General features: G+C 46.4%; 1 protein-coding gene across 4 annotated transcripts in view; it reads right to left on the bottom strand.

The window, feature by feature from the left end:
* The window catches only part of HDLBP (high density lipoprotein binding protein), a 77466-nt gene that overhangs the window by 18379 nt on the left and 35220 nt on the right, over positions 1-23867 (bottom strand). For 3 of the 4 annotated variants that reach the window (XM_074297961.1, XM_074297962.1, XM_074297959.1), the window contains 10 exons: positions 19033-19093; positions 13280-13392; positions 12294-12451; positions 11588-11803; positions 10031-10237; positions 6904-7119; positions 6065-6379; positions 4537-4641; positions 1567-1645; positions 117-256 (listed from right to left, as the gene is read on the bottom strand). In XM_074297961.1, coding sequence (XP_074154062.1) covers positions 117-256; positions 1567-1645; positions 4537-4641; positions 6065-6379; positions 6904-7119; positions 10031-10237; positions 11588-11803; positions 12294-12451; positions 13280-13355 — 1512 coding nt within the window. In that variant the 5' untranslated portion in view covers positions 13356-13392; positions 19033-19093. Of the gene's footprint in view, positions 1-116; positions 257-1566; positions 1646-4536; positions 4642-6064; positions 6380-6903; positions 7120-10030; positions 10238-11587; positions 11804-12293; positions 12452-13279; positions 13393-19032; positions 19094-23068; positions 23209-23867 lie in introns of those variants that run through there. The other variant, XM_074297958.1, reaches the window with a different exon arrangement.

Below are 23867 nucleotides of genomic sequence, written 5' to 3'. Positions count from 1 at the left end.
AGACATAAGGTGCCCAAGTATGTCTCTTAAGGTGATGGGCTCCTTTAGGGAGGGACTAATGGACATCCAGAGGTTACCAAGTCCAACAATACACGGCACAAAGCCTTCAGGCTCACCATCCGGGATGCGAGTTCCAGCAGCTCTTTCTTGGCCTGTTGGACGCCCTGAGGGTCCCCCTCAATTCGGATCAAGTTGCTTTTTTCATTATCAGGAGGGATTCTCACAGAAACCTTGTACTGATCTTTTATTCTATTTACTGCAGGGCAAACAAACAAACCACACCATCACTAAAAGAAATGATTATAATTCCCAGGGCAGATGATTCTCCCACACCCAACCCCAAACAGGCAAGTGTCTGTCCTCCTTTTCTGAGAATAAATAAAAGTAAAGTGCAAACATGAATTCATGATATCCACTTTGAACATTATGTGCTGCAAAATGGTAGTAATTCCATTCCTCAAAAACATGTGTGAGGTAGGCAAGAGACATGAATTCAGTAATTAAGCAGCACCACTGCCTCCAACAAGAACAACTTCCTTCCATAGCACTGACCAAGAACAACACAGTGGTTTCCCTTCGATTATAGTAATTGAGACCTTCAACAAATGTAAGCCACCCTGAGTCAGAACGTCTTTAACCAGCTCCTTTTCTAAAACTCAGTGACTGTTGTCTAGGGCATCTCTTCTGCACATGCGTCTATCTGTCCGTCTCTCTCTGGGAGGATACTGTGAAAAGCTTTATTTGGGAGAGAGAAACAATGCCCCTCAGGACATTCAAAGTCCTTATGGTACAAGGGCACTGGTAGGACATCCTTCAGCAAGGAGGTGCACAACATTCAAAGTCCTTATGGTACAAGGGCCCTGGTAGGACATCCTTCAGCAAGGAGGTGCACAACTTCTAATTCAAACAGTTCCAAGGCTTAACACTTTCAGGATGCACATCTGTCACCCCCAAGACATGATAATGGGCCAGAGGAGAGTCTTCTAAAGCAGGGGCACTTGGGCTCCATGAATTTGTTTAATTTTTATTTATTAATTGTACTGGGAAATACAATGTGAAGGCTATGAACTTTATTTTACTGACTGACCAACTCAGTCCAGGACACAAAAAGGGGGTAAGATCTCCTGACTTAGAAAATTGACTTCTTCCCAGGGAAGCACTATTTCTTCCTTCAATTATAACCACAACTGTCAAAATTACAGGGGGATCAAGAAACCAGACAAGAAACAAGACTACAAGGAGAGTTTGAGAGGCTTTTCTATTATCTCCAGTTAGAATACCTTATGAACCTATAAGAACCATTCAATAATTGATGCCTACCACCCCGTGTGGAAGGTCACAAAAAGGAAGGTCACCAGTGGTGCAGTTCGCCATTTTCTTGCCTCTCAACTAAAGCCAAGGCAAAGTTAGGGCTGTTCCACACATTTATAAGGCTGATTCTAAAGAAAGCCATTTATGATGCCCTCACATTCCAAGGAGACCTTGAGAAAGCACATCGGGTACTACCACATTTCAAAGAAAACAGAGACAGAGACACACAGAGAAACAACAGCTTCTTAAACTCACTGTTGGCACCGTTCTTTCCAATCAGATGTCTGTGAAACTTGTGGTCAATATTGATCTCAACATAATCCATCCGGTTAATCTGTGAGGAGAAGTATGCATAATTAAACACCAAAGGAATCAAGAACACCAATAGCAGGTCCCAGACAATGAAGGTCTTGCCACCTTCCCATAGCCCACCCACAACTCTTCTGGCCCAATTTGGGGCCCTCTGGAATCATGTCCTCTAGAACTCCCTTGTGGCCTTCTCCAGGGACAAATCCCTCACTGTTTTTGCTATGTGAGTTTAAATGCTAGGTGAAGATGTTGGCTTTAACAAGTACATGGATATGATAATTTTTATTTTCTTTAGATAATCATGCTAAGAAATAAGAGGGATGTACTGTGAGAAGGACAAAGGGACAGATAAAATATCTGATATAAAAGTGCAAAAGAACTTTTACAGTGGAGGGAAAGATGAGGGAGGTGGGGGTGAGTCCAAGAACCTTACTTTCATTGAAACTGGCTCAAAAAGATTAACCTATGCATTCAATTGGGTATTGAAATCTCTTTCTCTACAGGAAATTAGAAGGGGAAGAGAGAGTGAATTAGGAAAGTAACAGAAGCAAAAACACCTTTGAAGATGGTGAAGATGAAAGAGAATAGGATAAACATAAAAAAAAAAATTTACATTAAGTTTCACGGATAAAAACCTCAAATATATAGAGAACAAAATCAGATTTATAAAAATAAAAGCCATTCCTCAATTGATACATGGTCAAAGGAAGAACAGGCAATTTTCAAAAGAAATTAAAGCCAAGTCATTAAAAAAAGCTTTAAATCACTATTGTTTAGAGAAAAATAAATTAAAATAATTCACACCCATTAGATTGGCTAATAGACAAAAAAATAAAATAACAATTCTGAAGAATAATTTGGAAGTATGCTCAAAGGACTAGAAAACCATACAGTCTTGTATCAAGCAATACCACGTCTTTGTATCTCAAAAGACATTTAAAAATAAAACAAGGAAAAGGACATATATGTACAAAAATTTTTATAATAATTGTTTCAGTGATGGTAAAGAATTGGAAACTGAGGCAATACTCATCAATTGCAGAGTGGCTGAAAAAGTTGTATATGATTGGGAGGGAATACTATTGTGAATGCTCTCAGAAAAACCTGGAAAGATTTCCATGAACTGATGCAAAGTAAAATGAGCAGAATCAGGAGAACACTGTATGTATATAGTAACAATATCTTATGATAATCAATTGTATTGCTTATTTGCAGCAACCAAGACAATTCTGAAGATGAAAATGTTATTCATTTTCAGAGAAAAGAACTGATGGGAGTCTGAATGCACATCAAAGCATACTTTTTCTTTATTTTCCTTGGAGGAATTTTTTTTTTTTTTGGGGGGGGAGAGAGAGATGTTTTCTTTCACAAGATGACTACCATGGAAATGTTTTGCATACCTATACATGTATAGTCTATATAAAATTGCTTACTTTCTCAATGAGTAGGGTAAGGGAGAGAGGGATTAATTAAAATTTGTTTTTACATATAATTGGAGAAAAACAAAATATTAACATCTTTAAAAGAAAAAGTATATCTGATCCAGTAATTCCATGGTTAAGACTTTTTATGTTCAAGTGATAATTTTAAATGAGACTTCTCTGTACACACACACAAAAAAATCAAGATAAAAGGCATTAAAAGTCAGCAATTCCAGGTCAACCACATGGTTACTAAACACAGATCAAGGGAAGCTGGTAAATTTAATTAACTTGGACTTGAGCAAAGTAGTAAAGTATCACTTATTGTTTTTGTAGAAGATAGTGAGGGAGAGAAGCAAGCTACAGGACAGAAGAGCTGGTGGAACCGGCCCTGACTCCAAGAAGAGCTGTCACCAATGAAACAACACTTGGACCTGGGCTGATATTTTGTGTAGATGATCTGGATAAAGGCACAGAGAGCGTCCTCATGTCTCTGAAAGTGACACAAAGCTGAGAAGAGTCAACAATGAATGACAGAATCCTAATACACAACAAGCTTTCAACAGGCTAAAATTTCAGGCCACATCTAATGTGATTGATGTGAACCGATTGATCTTATGCTAGGGCTCAAAAATTTAATTTCTCAAGTCCCAAATGGGGAAAGCATAGCTAAAATAACACTTCAAAGGAGAGGTCATAACACTGGTGTATTCTGCCTTGGCCAGAGAGCAATAGGTATGTGATATTTAGTTCTGGATGATATATAATGAAAGCTACAGTGTGAGACGAAAAAAAATGGTGGAAGATTCCGAGTTCATAGCATGGAAACTGGAGAAGAGATGATTGGGGGAAGGATAAGACTAGGTTTGAAGGAAGGAAAAGAACTAGGAGAATTTAGATTTACATTTACATCAGCAAAAGGCCAATTCTATCTCGCTACTAAGGAAAGCCACCCCAAAGTGGTACGTAGAAGATGTTCATAAATCCAGGCTGGCCTTCAGGGAGGTTTCAAGCAAAGGCTGAGTGACCATTAGCCATACTGTACTATGACAGTAGGTGCAGAAAAAGATGTTCTTGGTGATTTATAGAGCCACAAAGTGGCTCATGGAGAAGATGTGGTGATAGAAGCAATGAATCAAAACAGGACGGTTCACTCCCCACAATCAGGAAGAATTTGAAGAAAGGACAAGAAAAAAGGCAAACTAAAAGGCAAGAGGCAGCAAAGACAGCAGAACTTCATTGAGATACACCTAAAGAAAGCACCATTAGAGGCTGGGGGTTTTTTCCCCCATAGTTCCAGAATTCATTTGTTCCTACTTTGTCAAAGTAAAAAGCTTATCTTAAGACTCTGAGGTGCATACTGTATTTTTATTTAATCACCAGGCTTCAGAGACAGTTTAAAGTTGATAATCTGAAATGTTCCTTCCTCTCTTTTCTCCCATTATCAAGAAGCCCTCCAGGCACAGACTCAAGTGTTTAAACTTTACAGACTCACCAGATCCTTGACCATGACCTCGATCTGTTCTTGAGCCACATTGACATCCTCGGTGGGTCCTTCCAGTGTGATCTTATCCTCTCCTTCAGTAAATTCTATGTGAACCTGCAACCCCCCCAAAAAAACAGAAGTCAATGCCCATTCGCAGCACCCATCTCAACTTTTAATCACAATCTTATCAACCAGCTAAAGAGCTGTGGTTCCCAGGTAACCACAAGGGCTGTGCCTAAGGGGGAAAGTACCCTCCCCACACCCACTCCTTATTTCTACAAATACTGAGTCACAGATTCATTCCCATGACACTTGGGACAACAAACATGAATTACAGTGTCAGAGCAAAAATGGAACTGGGACATCCTCCTCTAGGCCAAATTTTTCTCCATAGAGAGAAAGGCACGGGGACTCCATTAGGACTCTGTGAGGGTAGGAAATTCCATCTCCTTGTCTCCCTGATCCTCAGCATAGTGCCTGGTGCAGAGCTGGGAGAATCCCTCAGATTGTCTGACTCCAAAGCCCCTGGCCATTTCTCAGTGTCTTTAGGATGGCCAATCCTCTCAGAGGATGTGATCCACAAAGCTAGAGGGATCAAGACCACCAAGAGCAGACTGGAGCAACCAGAAGGAAAGCTGAGCGCATGGCTCTTAGCTTGCCTAAAAACTGCTTAGTCACAAAACTATCAAACATTAAGCATGAGGTAAAAGGCTGGGAAGGAAATCCAAGGTGCACATCCCCTGAATACTGTATATAAATTGGGGCTCAAGCCAAGAAATGGAGACAAACATCACCTCCCGGGAAATTCTAAATTAAAAGGATTCTCAGACCTTGAATTTCTTTGGCAAGTGAACCCTTTTGGACAGAAAGAAACTATTTTCTAAAATCAAATTATAACAGCCTTGATGGCAGCCTAGATCCGAGGGTTCCCAGTGTACACCATACTGCTCAACCAAGTTAATGGAGACCTAATCAAATCCTCAAAGCTTTGGGCTTCCTTTGGGCCAGGAGTACAGAGAACAATCGAGGCCTGAATCCCCACAAAGCTCCCATCTTTCACGATACAGTTCTAGTGAGCTTCTTTGGCTCTGGCCATGCTATTGCTGCACTCACTGACTCAACAGCCAACACACACCTCATACACGTTGGCCAATCCACATAAAGCCATCACCACAGGCTTGCCAAGTGCAGTGGTGGGCATTTACACCATGAAGGCTAGGGATGGGGGGACACCCAGTCTGAGGAGAGGGGCAGGAAGATGCCACGTGGCAAGTCACAGAGATGGTCTGGTGTCATCTTGCGCCCTAGGCCCAAGAAAATGGTTCCTCAAAGGTACTATTGAGGTCTGTGACTCAGCCCTGCCAAGTCACCTGCAGCCCCTCCTTCCCCAAGAAAGTCTCTAAAGTTCACAGGGCGATGCAGCAATGCTTGTCAGAGGGCAGAAAGGAGCAGGAGTGGAGACATGGCTTTACCTGAATTACCCCCCCACCCTGCCACTAAGGGAATATCTGGAAAAATGAATGAATTTGTGTCCCACCTTTGGCATCTGCTGAGTGATTTTGGCCAGGTTCTGCCCTTTCTTGCCTATGATAAAACGGTGAAGCCAAGATGGAGCAGAGACAGAGGAGACTGTGAAGCTGTTGGCCTTAGCATAGACTTCAGTTAGCGCCTGCCCTAACTTCTCAGGCTCGCCGCGGAGGATCACAGTCTCCGAGCTGCTGTCTGTGGGTGGGATCTCGACCGACACTCCAGTTCTCTCCAGAATCTCCTGGAGGGAATTGCCTTTGGGCCCGATTACGTACTTGTGTTGAGACTTCTTCACCTCCACTGCAATGGTGGTGGTCTTCTTTTTCTGGGGAAGAGCAGAGCAGGCGGGGGTCACGGGGACATGGCATAATGAGAGCAAGCTCCTAGGATGGGGTCTGACAACTCTCCCCATACTCCCAATACTTGGGAAACAAGTCTTAGACCCCCAACATGGACTAAAGGCTAATCCTGAACCGAGGCCATGGTGAACAAAATAATCGGCAACCAAATCCCTTGAAAGCCATGTGACTTCTTAAATCTCCCTGTGGCCACAGCAACCCATTTCTAGGAGAGCTGATCTCAGGGTCGTAATAGGACGTAGAGAAAACACTCCCCCCTGCCAAGTCCTTGGATTTTACCCCTGCACTCTCTGCAGGGGGTCATCACTCTGCTCCAGTCCAAGCCCATATATGGTCTTCACTTCCTAAAATGCCCCTTGCTCTCCACCTTGTCCCTTCATGTCATCAAGGAAACAAGAGCTTTGTGAAGCTCTTCAGGGCAAAGGTTGGGGGTCAAAAGGAGTCCCCACTTCTCTCTTCCTACCCCTCGTCAGCCTGCCACCTCACTCACCTTCTCCTCATATATCTTCTTTATGCGGGCCACAGCCTGTGCCAGCTGCTCCTTCTCTCCAGTGAAAACAATCTCAGTACGGTTCACACTAGGCGGCGGGATGTTGATACGAGTGCCTGTCTCCTGCATGATCTCACCCACCAGCTTGTTGTAGGGTCCTGCGATGAAAGGGTGGAATACCTTCTCCACGTCGAGCCTCTCTACTGCACGCTTGTCCTGGGGAAAACAACAGGCACGATTAAGCATGCACACACAGGCCGTTTTACCTGCATGCATGTACTCACAATGTACACACACACACACACACACACACACACACACACACACACACACACACACACACACACATTCTCAAAGCCCCTGACAGGGCTGAAACAGCAGCACTCAATCTCCAGGTCACTGGCCAACACGCTTTGGCAGATGAGTACCATTTCCCCCCATCCCAACAACCTCTCTGCTCTGTTAAAACCAAAGATTAAGAAAATGAATGCTATTTACTGGTGCCTATCATGAGCACGCTCCTAGAAGGAAGCCACCTCAGCCCCTCACTCTGAGCCTCCTCCCACTTTCTTGTGCTCCAGACTCTGGAAGTTTGCCAGGAGCACTACAGCATCATTCTGTGCTGCAAAGGATCTCTGCAGGACTATGGAGGAAGAGAGGGAAAGGGGCAGGACACGTGTCTGGGTTCTAAGAGAGCTCAAAGCCACATGGCCACACAATGTTGGACACCCAAGCTATAGATTCACTTCATTCCAGCAGCACATAAGCATGCTGTGCCAGAATCTGCAGAGCTTCCTCAAGCCCAAAAGAAGAGCACCACCTCGCAGCAGGGCCAATTCTGGTCCCAAAAAGCCACCTGGGGGCACAGCCCTTGGCTACCGAACCATGAACTGCCCAGCATGGAAAAAGGTTGACATGCACTGTAATCCAGCCCCAAGAACCACCATCATTGTGTATAAAGAAGAGGAAAAAATACAGGGAAAGACAAATGAGCAAAGGTTCCAGGAAGAAGAAAACAATGGAACAGAAGCAGGTCAACCAACAAGGAAAATATGAACAGCTGAAGGAAGCAGGGCGGCCAGATCCAGTAAATGAGTGCAAGGAACTGTGAACAAATATTAGAAAACAAAGGCCAAAGGGCCAGTGTTCTAGACGAGAACCCCGTGGAACACGCTTTTGCCCAAGAGCTTTCAAAGAGGAATCCTTGAGAGAAGTTAAAGTCCACACAGCAAAAATAATGCGCAAGAGAGAAAGACGGGGACTGCAATAGCAAGTCTCAAGAACGGAGAGCACAATGAATAGAAAGGCAAACATACAGAAATGAAGGGTATCAGAAAAGAGAAGCAAAACCCAAGACTTAAGAAAAACAGGTGCATCGTCCATTCCAGACTCAGGGGTGGGCACCAGGACAGGTCAGTGCCACAGAGCAGGCAGGAACCAATGGAAGCAAGCTGTCCTTCTGAATCTGGACAATGAAATGCCAATGGGGAGAATGAACAGACCGCCTCCAGATGGGATTAGGGCAGTGCGGACAGAACTTGGCTACAGATCAATTAACACTTTTTGTGGGACTCCATTACAAAATGGGAGAGTACATGCAGGAAATCGGGGGGAATGTGTCTGTTAAAAGTAAAGGGAAGCAATGAAGGGATGGTCTCAGAAGGCAAACTTATTAGATCAGTGGGTGACAAAGGGGAGAGAAGGTGGGTATGGGAGAAAGGAGGGGGAAAGTAGGGGTGGAAGAGGGGTACACCCAGGAATGCTTCTATGGGTAAAGAGAGATGTTCTGTGAAAGAAGACGAGGACCTGGGTTTGGGTGCAGTCTGGGAGATTTGGCACTTGAACAGCAGCATCAAATCCCAGACCATTGGGCCTCTCTTGGGAAAATGAAGCTGAAAGGGGAAGGGATTCTGAGGCAAATGGAGAAAAGTAACAAAGGGAGAGTACAGATCAAGGACTTGAGAGTGGGGTGGATGAAGGAAGGCCTTAGTCACCACTCAGGAGGTGGGGCATAGGGGAAAGGGGGACACCTTGAGGCAAGTTCCACAAAACAGGGACAGAATCTACCTAAAGGGGACAGCCCAGAACAGACTAAAGTTCTGATTCTATACCAAGAAAATAAAATATACTAGATAATTACAGGGATCATAAACTAGAGAATAAGGGCCTAGAGTAGAGAGAAAGAGAAGACAGATAATGAAGAAAATGAAAGAAACACTCTTTGGAAAAGGGTGCAATTTTTTTTAAAAGTTAATAAACAGGACAAACAAAGAGGAATCTACTTAATTGAAGGAGAGAGGAAAGACAGGAATTAAATAACCTGATAATAACAGAAAAGAAAAAGGAACCAATTAGCTAAAAATTTTAAAGGGAAAAAAGCAAGTAACAGATCAGCAATAAGGGGAAGAGTCAGTGGGAATTTAGCCACTTTAAAAAAAAAAAAAAAAAAAAAAAAAGATTTTAAGCTAAAGTAATTGAAAGAGACAAAACTGTTATAGCAGAAAAGAGAAAAAAAAAATCTTTACTTGGAAAAAAAAACAAAACAAAACACCCCAAGATCAGAGATGAATGGAGAAGAATACAAACCTAACAATCATCACTTTAAATGTGAATGGACTAAACAATCCAACAAAACAAAAGAGACTGGGTAGGAAAATAAAATGTCACAATTTATGATTTATGAGAAAAACAATGAAAAGACAAAATAAAACTGGAAATACATATTAAACAGAAGTGTCACCATGATATGTGATAAAGTAAAAAATTCAAAATTCAAAAAATAAAAAGGGAAAAGATGTCACAGAGAAAGGAACCATTGACAACAAAATCTGAAATAAAACTTTGATGTTCCAAATGCCTTAGCATCCAAATTCATAAAGAAAACATTAAGTCACATAGTAAATGACACTGAAAGGAGACTTCAATATCCGTCTTGCCATTTTGAATAAATCTAACAGAAAATTAAGGAAAAAGAGGAAAAGATCAACATTTCAGATTAAATATTTTTGGAATACATAAAAAATGTTAGTATTAAATTTCACAACAATACTGTACTCTCAATAGCAGGTGGGATCCTAATCTCCTTTCAGGGAAAGACCTACCACTACCATCAGCTTCTGTCCCTCACCTGCTCAGCTGAGATCAGCAGGACTTCGTGCCGGGCTTTCTCGATGCCCTCCTTGGTGCCAGTGATCTTAATCTGGTTGCTGGGATCCTCTGGGCGAGGAATCTGAATCTTAGTTGCAGTTTTGAGCTCTAAGTCCTGAAGTTTCTCACCATTCTTGCCAATGACAAAGCGATGATGTTCTTTGGGAATGGCCACTGTTGCTGAAGCCTGCAACCGAAGAAAAGAGGGATGTAAAGGACAACTCAAGATACTCTCCTTCCCCGTACAAGCAGCTCATCTGGAAGACAACTCATTCAACAAACAAGTGCTCAACATGAAGGACAAATGTCACCACTTCTGAAAATGAGCATTTCTTAGGTTATCAGTGTCCAGGAAAGAGTGTCTAACTCATGCTAGACTCATCATCTTGAAAGGGGCAGGGACGTCTGTGGCTTGTCGTCAGGATTTTGTGTTTTGGGGACTTGTCAGTGACCTTCTGGCAAATTCATTTCTCTTTTCATTAGTGATTTGGAGCAATCCTTCACATGACTGCTGATAGCCTGAATTTCTTCTGAAAACCAATCATGTCTGAATAAACAGTTCCCAAAACCATTCTAGTGAACCACAAAAGATTGCTCCAAATCAATAAGAGAAATGCAAATCAAAACAATTTGGGGCTTTTTATGTAACATGCAGCAAATTACCAATAATGAATGAAAATCATCCATGCTGAAGGGGCTTCATTTAAGACAGTCACATTACACAGTGTTGCAGTTATGAATGATCAAAGTCTACTGAAAAACAACTTGGAATTATGGGAGTCAAGTTAAGAAACTGTCCCAACCCTGTAACCCAAGGGCTGGGCACCTGTCACTGAGTCAAGGACCTTTCCAAAATACAAAAGATGGTCCATTAATGTAAAGGGCTAGAACTGAGTAAATGCATTTGGATAATGGAGCATGTGAGACTAATTGCCAATTGGACAATTCTCTATCAACATGTTTGAAGGATGACCCTCCCCAACTGTTCTGTGCCGCCTGGATTGGTGGATGTGGACAAAGAAGAGGAAGTGACATGAGTGGGTGGAGTAGGAGGAGGAAATTGAAGCATTCTCCAGGAGGTAGAGAGGGAGGAAGGAGGTGTGGAGATTGCTAGATTTAATGCCCTGACTGCAAAAGACCAAGAATAAAGACTTTTGATTATCCTGACTCTGGGAAGACAGGGTCCCAGCACATTAAAGGCTTTAGAGGACCTACGACAGAAGCTCTTGCTTTCCACATGGAAGCATGGAGCTGCAGGAAGGCAATGGTTCACACTCTAAAGGAATGAATCAATATAAGACAGGAATTTAGTTCACACAAAGGCAAAGAGTAGCAGCCCCCGGGCACTCAGGAGGAGCTATGATCCCTTAGGTGCCTTTCCCCAGGAGGTAAAGTCATCATGGGACAGACTCGACTCCACACACTCATCTTTCTGCAGGAAGCTGCCCTTCAGCAGGTCTTAAGCTGCTTACTGTCCCAGGGATGCACAGAATAAACCACCTAAGGCCCAGAAGAGTCAAGGAGAATTCGAACTGACCTGTGTCTGCAGCCTTGCAACGATGTCCTTCCGAGCCTTCATGACTGCTTCCAGCTTTCCAGAGACCATGATGGAGAGGCCTTGGTCTTTGGCAAGGGATAACTCCAGGTGAGCACCAGTTCTCTGCATGATCTCAAGGCAGATCTTGGCTTGCTCCCCTTCCCCAAACTGATTCATGTCCTTGTACTTCCTCTCCTCCAGGGGCACATGGAACACCTACTCAAATCATGGCACAAGGGAAGGTTAGAAGACCAAGTCACAAGAGCTCACTGTCCAAGCTGAACCCCAGGGACATGCCATCCACAAGGGGGACACGGCCTCAATTTCAGGAAGCCATTGGAGCACCCCTTCAGGCCCTTTACTGACTACTCTAAGGAAGTATCTGCACAATTTCAGCATCAATTAAAAAGAACTCGGTAGGGAGAGAGGAAGGCAGGCATATTTTTGCTAAATTTCAGAAAAATCTATTTACTAGTGGTCTCTCCACTCCGAATTAAATTAACAACCTTTCAAAGAAATGAGTTCCCCGTCACTGGAGATTAGCAGGACCTTCTCTACCACATAACTCTTTAGCCACTCCCTTAAAAGGCTTGTTTCACGTCCACCCCAAACACAGCCCTTCCTCTGCAGCTCCTGCCATGTTTCTCCCCACCCCCCACCTCAAACACCCACCCCATTTCCAGGTACACTCAGAGTCATTTCCCACCTGAGTAATGATGGAGGCTTTAATAGGTCGGATCTTATTGCCCCAGGCCCCAGCAGGCTCTTGAGCTGCTTCCAAACAAGCAGACTTTTCAGGAAGTGGAGGGAAGGCATCTTTATAAGTTGGAGGGTCACTTTCATCTTCCGAATTTAAAGCAGCAACTGCAGAAAGACAAAAGACTTACAGGATTGTTCTAAGTGAAGAAACAGCATGTGAGAACTTCAATCCAAAAATAAAAGGCAGAGGGTGTGTGACAACTACTACAAGCCCATCGGTTCTCATTTATTCACAATCTAGCTTTAAGGTGAAAAAGAAACCATGGAAAAGATGCTTTGGTTTTCTTCTTCCCTTTCTATCAAGATAACTCTAAACAATAAGTTCAATAAAACTCAATTTATAAGAAATGCTGACTAAAATTGTTTGACCTGAGACCCAGGTCCATTTCTTTCTTCCCCTTCCCTTATCATAGTCCATCCTCCAGAATGCTTCGAGGTGCATGGATACTCTGACATAGCCCTTCCCTTCCTGCCAAGTTCCACACAAGGTCAAAGGAAGGGCCTGGAGCTTGATGACACTTAGATGTGCAAGATGGCTTCGCCTGCTTTAAATACAGAAACTGCACCTCAATCCTCCATACAGCCATCTTGAAAATGGGTCTATTTTGTCAAGAAAAACAGTAATGACCAAACTCCCACACACAAACTGCACCAATACTAAAAAAAACAACTCAAGACAAGTTGTAAGAACTGGGATTCAGTAATCATGAGCTTGGTACCTAAAGAGCCACATGACTATTTCAATGCAAAGCACACTCTGCAAGACCAAACCACCCACTTATCGTACTGTGAGTCTCAGAACATGTGTCCCAAGTTGCTCTTCTAACACCCTGCCCCAATAGAACATGCAACAATGTTTTACAGCTTTTAAGGCCAGAAAATTATGAATGCAATAGATGTCTGAGATCTTAGTGTACAAGGTCCCCTCGTTACCTTTAATCTGCTGCTGGGCCAGCCCACTGCGGTGCTCAGCAAAGCTCTCCTGGGTCAAAACTGCAACAGAGCTCATTGTTGATGTCCCACCTACACACAATCCGGGTATGCCACTAGAGGAGGAAAAACGGAAAAGTCAAGTTTTCAACTGTCCACTTCGCAGATTACAGAGAAACGCTGAGATCCCTCAAGTCGCCAAGCTCCTGCCCTACCCCCACATCCCTATTTGCCATCAGTATTATCAGATGCTACCAAAGTGACCATAGTGGCCAGGGAGCTTCCAGAGGTGACAGACAAATCACAGAAATTCTTGCCTCCAGGGAAGCATCTTCCTATTGTCCCTCCCGCCCCATTTGGTGGGTCAATCCCAGGCCTCTCCCAGCAAGCTTCTCATCTTGGCTCTAATGAAGTCTTATTCATAAGAACCCTTGGGACCCTGTTTCTCTAATGGAGGCACAGCCCTCCTCCAAACCTAAAAGCCTTTTTTGGAAGTCCAAGGATAGCAGATCTGCATGTTTCCCTGAAGCTGCAAGAAGAAAAAAAAGTCTTCCTGCCTCTCCCATTGGCCCGCTTAATAAGCCAACTAAGACCTTGGTTCAGGGGAGAAGCCGGTCTGGGGAGCTCTGAGCACACAACAGTCATTCTTTCCCAGATCTCCCTTGCAGGTCCTTGTCTACGTATACAGTGGCTTATGAGGCCCCAGAAGGCAGGATCCTGGCCAGGCCTGGGCCCATCTCATCACATCAAGCCAATCTGAGGCCACTGCCTGATGCTCGATCCCTTGACTGAATCACCAAGAGGGAGGAGCAAAATCAGCAGGTGTGGAATCACCTGCTGAGTGGGTGATCTAGGGTGACTCCAGGCAGGTCACAACTTCTGGATATCAATTTTTCTTGTGCAACAAGAGAACTGTATAAATATGTACATGTATATTGTATTTAAGATATATTTTAACATGTTTAACATGTATGAGACTGCCTGCCATCTAGGGGAGGGGGTGGAGAGAGGGAAGGGAAAAATTGGAACAGAAGTATTTGCAAGGGTCAATGTTGAAAAATTATCCATGCAAATGTTCTGTCAATAAAAAGCTATAATAATAATTTTTAAAAAATTCTGGATGTTTTGCCACCTACAAAACAGGAATACAGCTTATCCTACTTGTCAGTTCGGGAATAATAGAGGGCATCAAGCACTGAATCTGAAGACTCCAGAGTTCAAATCTAACCTCAGACTTAGAGTAGCTGTAGGATCCTGGGCAAGTCATTTAACCCCATCTTGACTCAGTTTCCACAATTAGAAAACTGGAATGGTAACAATAGCCCTTATCTCTCTGGGTCGTGAGGATCAAATGATATACTAATTACAAAGCTCTCAACACAATGCCCTATACACAGGCACTACACAAATGTTCATTACGATCATTATTAATAAAGCTTAACAGGGTGACATGAGCAAAATGCTTAATAAACTTCAAGAGCTTGAAGAATGCAAGGAATTATTATTTACAAGGCTCTTTGGTTAGAAAGTCTGGTTTTTTAAACCATCTAGAGAAACATTTGCCAAAATCTCAAGCTATTCTTATGGAGAGAATGCACTAAATACCAACACAATTGGATGGCATCAGAAGCTGTTTCAACAGCCAAATCCACAGAAGGGGCTCTCCATGCAGTGCCACCAGGCTCTGCTTCCCAAGGATCTGTAGATGGAGTAAAGAAAGCACTGGATGCAAGTCTAAGGATCCCAAAGATCCTGATAAGCTAGGACATGGTGGTAGCCAAGGAGATCAAGTCACATTTCAGAGGCCCAACAATGTGAGAGTCTGCCCAAAGAGGACCTCTGAGCTCAATGAGGCAGCCATGTGATCCTGGGGCCTGGTGGCAGTCAGACCATACCTGCTGGAGAGGAGCGCACTCTGGCGCGAGCCCCAGCTTATGGAGGGCAAAGAGAAGCTGCAGAGTGACCAGAGTAGGGCAGGCAGCAATGGGAAGAAGCCTGAGCTCATGGTATCAGCTGCAGGATCTAAAGCCTAGAGGAAGAAGCCTGTGTTCAAGTACTGACACTTGGCACCAGAGGGGGCAGCACAAGGAGCTACGAGGCATGTGGCAAAGGGGCAAACAAGGCTCGACACTCTGCTCTGGCACACAGGTGATGGCCTGGAGGTGCACAAGAAGATGTGCAATGTCAGACATTGTTTGGTTGGATTAATTTTGCTTAAGAATATAAAGAGGGTAAAATTGTGTACTGACCGAGTTTCTCTAAATTCTACCTCCTTGATGTGTGTGTGTGTGTGTGTATGTATGCTTAGCACACCTCTCTCATTCCTCCCCCAGTTTTCCTCCTTCCTCTATAGCTGTTCTTTCTCTACCTCTTTTGCTGGTTCTTCATCCAGGTCTCCAGCTAACTCCAGGAGTGCCCCAGGCCCTATCCTGGGCCTTCTCTGCTACTTCCACCTTTTGATCTCATCAGCTCCCATGGATTTAACAATCATTTCTAGGCTAACGAGATCACAAATCTACCTCTCCTGACTTTCAAAGGCCTTTCAGACAGCTGCAATGGACTGTCCAGTCTGAAACAGAATTCATTCTCCTCTCCCACTGCTCTAGGGGTCACAGGCTCCCAACACAGAAGTCATCCCGGACTCTCCCTCATCTCCCATCCCCCATATCCAAATGTTGCTAAGGTCTGTGGACTTCACCTTTGTAGCATTTCTCCTCTGACCCAGACCCTTCCCACCTGGCAGTTGCAACAGCTGCTGGAGGGGAGGGCTTGGCCTGCCTGGCGGCTCTTCCTATCCCACACAGCCTCTAAAGTCTAACTGCACCACCACCCACTCAATAACCTGCAGTGGCTCCCTATTACAGGAACAAATACAAAGTTCTTCCTAACCTGACCCCTTCTCCTCCCTTTCTAGTCTTCTTACAATCCCACCTCCTACAGAAAGCTTTCCCCAACCCCTCAAGTCTAGTTCTTTTCTTCTGTTCACTATGGCTACTGAACCGTTCTATACCTTGCTTTGTATCTATTTGCATACGGTGTCCTCCATTAAAATGTGAGCTCTTTGAAGGCAGGAACTGGCCTTTGTCTCTTTTTATATCCTTAGGGCTTAGCACAAGCCCTACAGCTTACATAGTAGCTGCTCACGATTGTAGTGAAAGAGAAAAGACTCAACACCATGCTTAAATTTGAAGGGGAAAAAAACCAGAAAGAGATACAAACTATCATACTTGTTAAGTTGTTACTGTTAAATTTAATATATGCTTTAAGAAAAAATGAATGGTTCCTTCTAAGGTCCTTCCTTTGACCTTCTATTTTTGTCTGATGATCATTATCAATGTTAATAGCACGTTAACAAAGAAAGTGGGCCAAAGCGAATGGGTCAGCCATGGCCTCCAGCGCCCACTTTGCTCTCTCTCTCCAAGGGGGCTCCAATTCCATAGTTTTCAAGAAGAGATGGGTGACAGTGCTGCTGTCCTCTGTCCCAGGCAGATCTCATCTGGAGATCAATGTTTAGCTGGGAATAGGTATAAGGAGAGGGAAAGGTGGGGGACACTAGGGAATATGAGGATCATTTGGAAGAACTAGAAGAGATGGGAGGAAGGAAAAAATGGAGTGTCATCATGACACCAGCACCTAAAGTTTTCAGGTGGAAGCCAGGTGAGTCATGATCTGTTATGCTCCAGGGGACAGAACTGGGAGAGTAAGGGATGGACGTCACAAAGAGGCCCAGTGGCCTAGGCACCCGCTCCAAAGAGAAATGGACAACTTGGACTGTATGACCATTGAGGCCCCCCTGGAAGATTCCAAGCAGGAGCTGACTTGGGGGGAGGGAACAGGCATGATCAGCCAGCCACAAAACCCCCTTCCCAAACCCTTCGGAGGCACTCCATCTTCTCCTTAGAATTATCCCCGAGAAATGCCCTTAGGGTCTTTCCCTCAAATTTGTGCAGCAATCATCCATCACAAGTTTCCTGGGCAAGAAGACAAAGGCAGAAATAGCTCACTATTCCCCCAGATGCCCCAAGATAAGTGCCCTGCAAGATCAGGGGATGCCAGCAGCATAGGCCAGTCAACTAGTGAAGGAAGCCAGTGCCCAGCCCCCAGCCAGCCAAAGGGACAAATACAAGGAAAAAGCAGACTTGCAACACACCTAGTCTCTCTTCCAAAGACCAAAGATGAAACTGAGTGTAGTTATATTCTTGCGTCCCTCAACAGATCCAGAAAGTTGGCCCCTACCTCCCCAAATCCCAAGTTCAATGCTCTCATTCTTAAAGGTTTTCTAAGTTAAAAACAATAAAATGTAAACTCCCAAGATGGCTATATTCCAAATTCAGATTGAACCTAACAGGGAAAATAAAAAGTGGTTTAAAAGTCAGATGATTTCCCCCTCCCACCCAAGTAGGATATACTTGAGAATTAACACCAATTTTGATGGTAAATGATGGGAATGAAGTTTCCAAAAATGTTCTCAATTAGCACTGAAAACTTTTCAGGGTGAACAACAGTGTTACAAAGGAAAGAGAGGAATGAGAAAGTAAAGGATCTTTCAAAAAGCCACGTCTAACTAAAACACTGCTGGTGGAGTTGTGACCTGATCCAATCATTCTGGGGAGCAATTTGGAACTATGTCCAAAGGGCTATCAAAGTGCACACTCTGACCCAGCAGTCTGTCTCTACTGGGTCTGTATTTCAAAGAGATCACCAAAAAAAAAAAAAAAAAAAAAAAAAAAGACCTATGTGTGCAAAATGTTTGTAGCAGCCCTTTTTGTAATGGCCAGAAACTGGAAACTGAGTGGATGCCCATCAGTGGGGAATGGCTGAATAAACTGTCATATTTGAATGTATTGGAATATTAGTGTTCTCTAAGAAATGATGAGCAGAACGATTTCAGGAAAGCTTGGCAAGTCTTACATGATCGATGTGAAGGAAAATGACTAGAACCAGGAGAACACTGTATATAGCAACAATAAGATTATGTGATGATCAACTGTGATGGACTTGGCTCTTCTCTTTAGGAATTGACAATTCCTAATGGCTCATGATAGAAAATGTCGCCTACATCCAGAGAAAGAACTATGGTTCTTTAAGACTCTTTGTGGTTCTAATATGACTCTACCTTAAAGCTATCATCAACAGGAACCAAAGAACCTGTTTCTACCAGCTGTTGCCAGACCAAGATCACCAAGAGGTAATAATTGGTGAAGACGAGGTCTGGAATGGAACATGGACCAATTCTATGTGTCTTTCCTTCACTACCTGTCCATACTCATCAATTGTCACACCGCAAGTGGATAGATTTAATTTCCATAAACTTCACCTTTTTTCAGCCAACAAGTAGTCTAATAAAAAATCTTTGCTGGACTACTGCTTCTCTAGTCTTAGTGGCCTGATTTTAATTATTTTGACAATGGCCTGGAGTCCATTCAACACATAAATTGAGGATTTGTACCCCTTTCTGGGGCTATCTATCATCCCAGGAGAATGGGGATCAAAGCATACTAATTTCATTTTTGTTCTTTTTTTGTGGTTTTCCCTTTATTCTGATTTTTCTTTCAAAATATGACTGATAATGGAGATGTTGAAAATGACTGGACAAGTATAACCTCTATCAGGATGCTTACTGTCTTAGGGAGAGGGGAAAGAAGGGAGGAGAAAAAAAAATTTGGAACTCAAAATCTCGCTGAAAACTATCTTTACGTGCAATTGGAAAAAATAAAACACTATTAAGTAAAAAACAAAAAACCACATCCACTCACCAGCAAAATGGTCAGTAGCCAGAAAGTCCGTCCTGTTGCTGCCTATCCGTCAGCCTGCCAGCTTTGGGGAAGAGAGAGAAAAGGAAAAGTTACCAGCAACCCTAAAACCCACAAGGCCCACACTGTCCCAGTGGCATCAAGAGAGTACACGGATAAGGGGGATATCAGTTTAACTTTAGACACCTGGCTCCCTGGTCAAGCCCAAACCAAGGTACAAAGGAGAGCCAAACTCAGCTACCCCAAAGGTCCCAGCAGCCAATGAACCCCATCTGTGGCAGAGGGAAATCTCAAGAGAAAGGCCCAAGATGGGTCCAAGCCAGTACAGAGGACACCCCGTTTCCCCCCCACCACGGCATGGCAGGCATTGCACATTCAACATTGAGCAAGCACAAATGTAGCTATGGCGGCTAAAAAACACCATCCAGGAAGACCAAAAGGCCCAAGGCAGGCTCCTGATTCCTGGGGGTGCCAGGGACCCACCACTGGAATCTACAACCATCCCAATCCAGAAGGGACCGTATTATTTCAGAAGCTGCTGTCACCCAAAGTGAGTCCTGCCAACCAGCTGCTTCTCTGACCTCCAACAGGCCAGGCCTCAGGAGTGACACGAGACCTCAAACTCTTTCCCAACAGGCCTGGGGCTGGCTGGGCTAGTCAGCCCCAGAGAACCCAGGAAGCACCTGTGCTCAGAGCTCACGACTGCAATGCCCGACTGCAAGCTCTACGAGCACTGTCCTTCTGGGGCTGCCCCAGCACTAAATGATCCCAACTCCCCAGAGCTCTGGGCAGTCACAGTGCTCTGTTAACAGCACAAAAAGGGCCTGTGGCAGCCCAGCTCTGCTCTGCTCCTTCCACGTGGCCTCTTGGGAACCACAGAGTTTAAGGAGAATGCTGACAGTGTTAATACCTCACAAGGACATGGCACTGCACGGTTCACAAGGTGTCATCCCCACAACAACCCGACAGAGTAAAAGCATCTTCTGTGATTTTCTCAGGGCTCCCCATCCCACCAACGGAGAGTGTCAGCTGTACACAGTTGGAACAATTTCCTCTCCCCAAGCTCACTGCCTGGCCCTCTAATGCCACCCATGCCACAACGTCAGCGTCCTCCTCCTCCACACGTCAACTCTCACCTTGACTTTGGCAAGAGCCTCTTAAACAGTCCTCTCTGCTCACAAGGCTCTCCCTTCCAAGTTATTTGTCTAAAGCACAGGGCTGAGATTGTCACTGCGCCGCTCAATAAATTCCAGTGGCTTCCTCCTGGCCCTAGAATAAAAGTGTCCCCAAAGTCTTAGTGCAGCTTAAATAGCTATAATGTATTAAAACTGCATTAAGACTTTGGAACACCCTATATAAATAAACTCTTCTGTTTAGCTTTTAAAGCCCTACACAATCTGCCTATTGACCACCACTCTCCTCTAAGAATTCTACATTCTATGCAACAGGCCTGCCCACCACTCCTAGTACACGATGTTCCACTTCTGTCCTCCAAACCTCTGTGCATGAGGAGACTCATTTTTTTCCCTCACCTGCATTTCAAAACCAAACTATCTTTAAGGAAAACAGGCTCCTGGAGAGTAGAGACTTTGCTTTTGTCTCTGTAGCCCCAGTGCAGTGCCTGGAATCAATTGTTGGCTGAACTAATAGTTTGGATCGGAAGTCCTAGACTATCACCTACAGCACGTACTTTGCTTATAATAAAATAACTAATACCAGAACAGCTAACGGGCTGCAAAGCCCTTTCCAAACTTAAAATCACATTTTATAATAATACAAAGTTACGTCTTAAAGAAGATAAACGCCTCAATGTTTTAATAAATCAAGTTGGGGGGCAATTTCGTTTTGTGACCATGGGCATGTCACAACCTCTTAGACTTAAGTTTCCCTCTGTAAAAAGGGGAAGACACCTGAGTGAAAATACAAGTGAGCAAACATCTGTAAAACCACCCAATTCCTGATTTGCCTAGTAGTTACTACAAATGAGGGGACTATGGCTTGTTGAGGTATCACAGTTAAGATTTCAGAGATGACATTTGAACCCAAGTCTCTCTTGACTCAAGACCAGAATTCTTTCCCTTACGCACTGTCACATATTCAAACTGTCTGCAAAGCAAGAGAAAACAGGCCCTGAATTAGGCTACAAGGAAATTTCTGATCACAAAAACAGAAGCTCCGAGGGCTTTTACTCCCTGGTTCTAGGCAGCTAGCTCTTGGTAAGGAGTAGAGAAGACTACAGCTATGTTAACTTATTACTGGAGCAAGTCAGGAGATTAGAATGTGGCTGGGGCATCCCTCTCCATGGTGTGAGCCAGTGGAGAAAGGAGGCAGCTGGCTTTCCCCGTCCTAGGGACATCGGAGGTCTTTATTTTTCAGATTCCTGCAGTCCCAAATCCTACAATCTGGATGTAACATTCAAAAAGCACGGGAAGTGGCCATTCTGGTGCCTGCCCCAAAGGTATATGCAGCAGGCCTATCAAGGTGATCGCCCCCAAGGTCAGACAGAAATTAACTGTGGATTGGGGGTAGGAAGCACACAAAATCACAAAATACAGGTCAGCTAACTCAGAACGCCATGCACCCCGCACAAACCCATCCCATGGTGCTAAGGTGGGAGGGCAGAAGGGAAGGATACTAAAATGCAGCTATATTGCAAGACTCCATGAGGGGAGCATATTCTAGCCCCCACCCCCCACCTCCTTAATATTCAGTAAATGCCCAGAAGGTGCCAAGCAGTGTGACTGGAGGCCAGAGCAGCTGGGGGGGGGGGGGGGTAGTGTGTGTGTGTGCGCAGAATTTTCTTGCCCAATGGTATCCAGCTTTCCCATTCGAGTTTATTTTGGCAAGTTGCAGCAAAACTGCGGGGCCTCCCGCCCTCTAAGCCTGCTTTGCCCCCTCCCCACTGCGGGGGTCCAACGCCCCAATCTCAGATGAGAACTCGTGCCTCGGCCCCCACCCCTCACGGCTTCAGCCTCTAGACCTCCTGGGTGTCTGAGGGCCGGGCCTGGGGGGAAGAGCACCCTGGGCTGGGCTCTTTTACTACACCGGGGCTGCTCTTGATATCAGCGTCAACCCAGAAGGGCCCTGGCCGGGAGGCCGGACATAGAGCAATGGAGAAGAGGCCGCCACCGCCGCCCCCCTCCCCCCCAGGCGAGCGGCCGAAGAACCTCAGGGCGGCTTGGGCAATCGTGGGCCCAAAGCGGCTGAGACCAGCTCCTAGCGCTGCCCCCCCATGCCCCGGAGGTGTGGGGCGTCTGACTCCTCTTGACCTGGAGGCCTTTCCTCGAGCGCCCCCCCCCCCACTTTAGAGACAAGCAGAGCCTGGGGGGCGGGGCGGGGAGCAACCCTTTGGGAGCCGCAGCAGCTCCGCGTCCAGGCAGGTGGCCACCAGGCACGGGGGGCGCGGGCCCTGCCAGCCCCCGGGGCGCCCTGCCCCCCCCCCCCTGCGCTCGCTCCCACGCGTGCCCGCGGGGCCTCTCGGAGGTGCCACCTCAGCACTGGCTCCACCAGCGGCCGGCCCCGCGCCGGGGGCGGGGAGAACCCTTAAAGGGCCAGAGGCCCGTGCCTCCTGCGGGTCTCGGGGACCTGGCCCGCCGACCCTGGGGGTCTGCTCCCCCCACCCCGGGCCCTTGCTGCCGGACAGTCCGAAGGGGAGGCCCCGGTTGGAACTTTTCCGCGGACGCCCCCGCCCCCTCCCCACGATCGCTGCTGTCAAGGCCTAAGGACCCCCTGCCCTCCTCCCCCCAGGCTGGGTCAGTCCCGTGGAGGGGGGGAACGATGACGCGGCAGCAATGCTATTCTCCCCCCCCCCCCCAGCCAGGCCGGCCCCCGGCCCCAGCCCTGCTCATGCGCACTGGTGACACGTAGCGCGGGGGCTGGGGGGTGGTGCCCCCCCCGCCTCCACGTCGGCAGCGCAGCGCGGCCCGGGGGGGGGGGGGGGCGAGCCCCAAACTTTGTGCAGCAGCCCGAGGCTTTAGGCCCGAGGGTAACCGTGGGCCACGCTGCCCTCCCCATCGCCTTGGCGGAGGCCCGCACTTACTTTGGCCGCAGCTCCGCGCGCTCTGCCGCCGCCGCCTCCGGGGAAGAGCCTGGACGCGCTCGGGAAAGCGGCGGCTCCGCTTCCTCATCGGTATATACGGGCGGCGGCGCCAATGGCGGACGGACACGTCAGAGGCCCGGCCTCCCGGCCCCGGCCCCGGCCTCCCGCGGCCTCCGCGGCCCAGCCCAGCCCAGCCCGGCCCGGCCCGGCCTCCCGCGGCCACGCGCGCGCCGGCCCACAGCGCCCCCCGCAGGCGCGCGCCCCTCACTGCGCGCGCCCCGGCCCGGCCCCCCGACCAATCACCGGCCGCCCCGAGCCTCGTTCTGGCCGCCTCCGCCGGCCGGGAACTTCGCCCAAGTAGGCGGCCCGGCAGCCGGCCACGTGGCGGCGCCCTCTGGAACCCCGCACGCCCCCTGGCGGCCGGGCGGCCAGACGGAAGCCCAGCCCAAGCTGCAGGCGCAAGGACAAGCGCAGGCGCGCTAAGAGCACAACCCGGTGGAACCCCCACAGGGCGCCTTCAGAACGTGCCTCGGTTTCCTTAACTGTGAAGTGGAGCTAAGAATAGTCCTCGCCGATTGGTGAAGGGCCCAGCGCAGCAAACACTGCAGGTGCTTAATAAATGCTCTCCCCTTTTAGTCCTCAAGCCCTGTCCCACTTGGTTCTTAATAATACATAAATTAATACAGTGCTTTACAATACATTCCATTTTAATGAAGAGCCCCCCCATGACTCATATTATTCAAGCCTAGTTACCCCGACCCCGCAGGGTCACAGGGGGATGAAGGACTTTAGACACCGA

Source organism: Sminthopsis crassicaudata, chromosome 3 (genome assembly GCF_048593235.1).
Source record: "Sminthopsis crassicaudata isolate SCR6 chromosome 3, ASM4859323v1, whole genome shotgun sequence".
Lineage (NCBI taxonomy): Eukaryota > Metazoa > Chordata > Mammalia > Dasyuromorphia > Dasyuridae > Sminthopsis > Sminthopsis crassicaudata.
The sequence above is the reverse complement of the archived record's forward strand: the minus strand, read 5'-3'. Positions and strand labels throughout refer to the sequence as shown.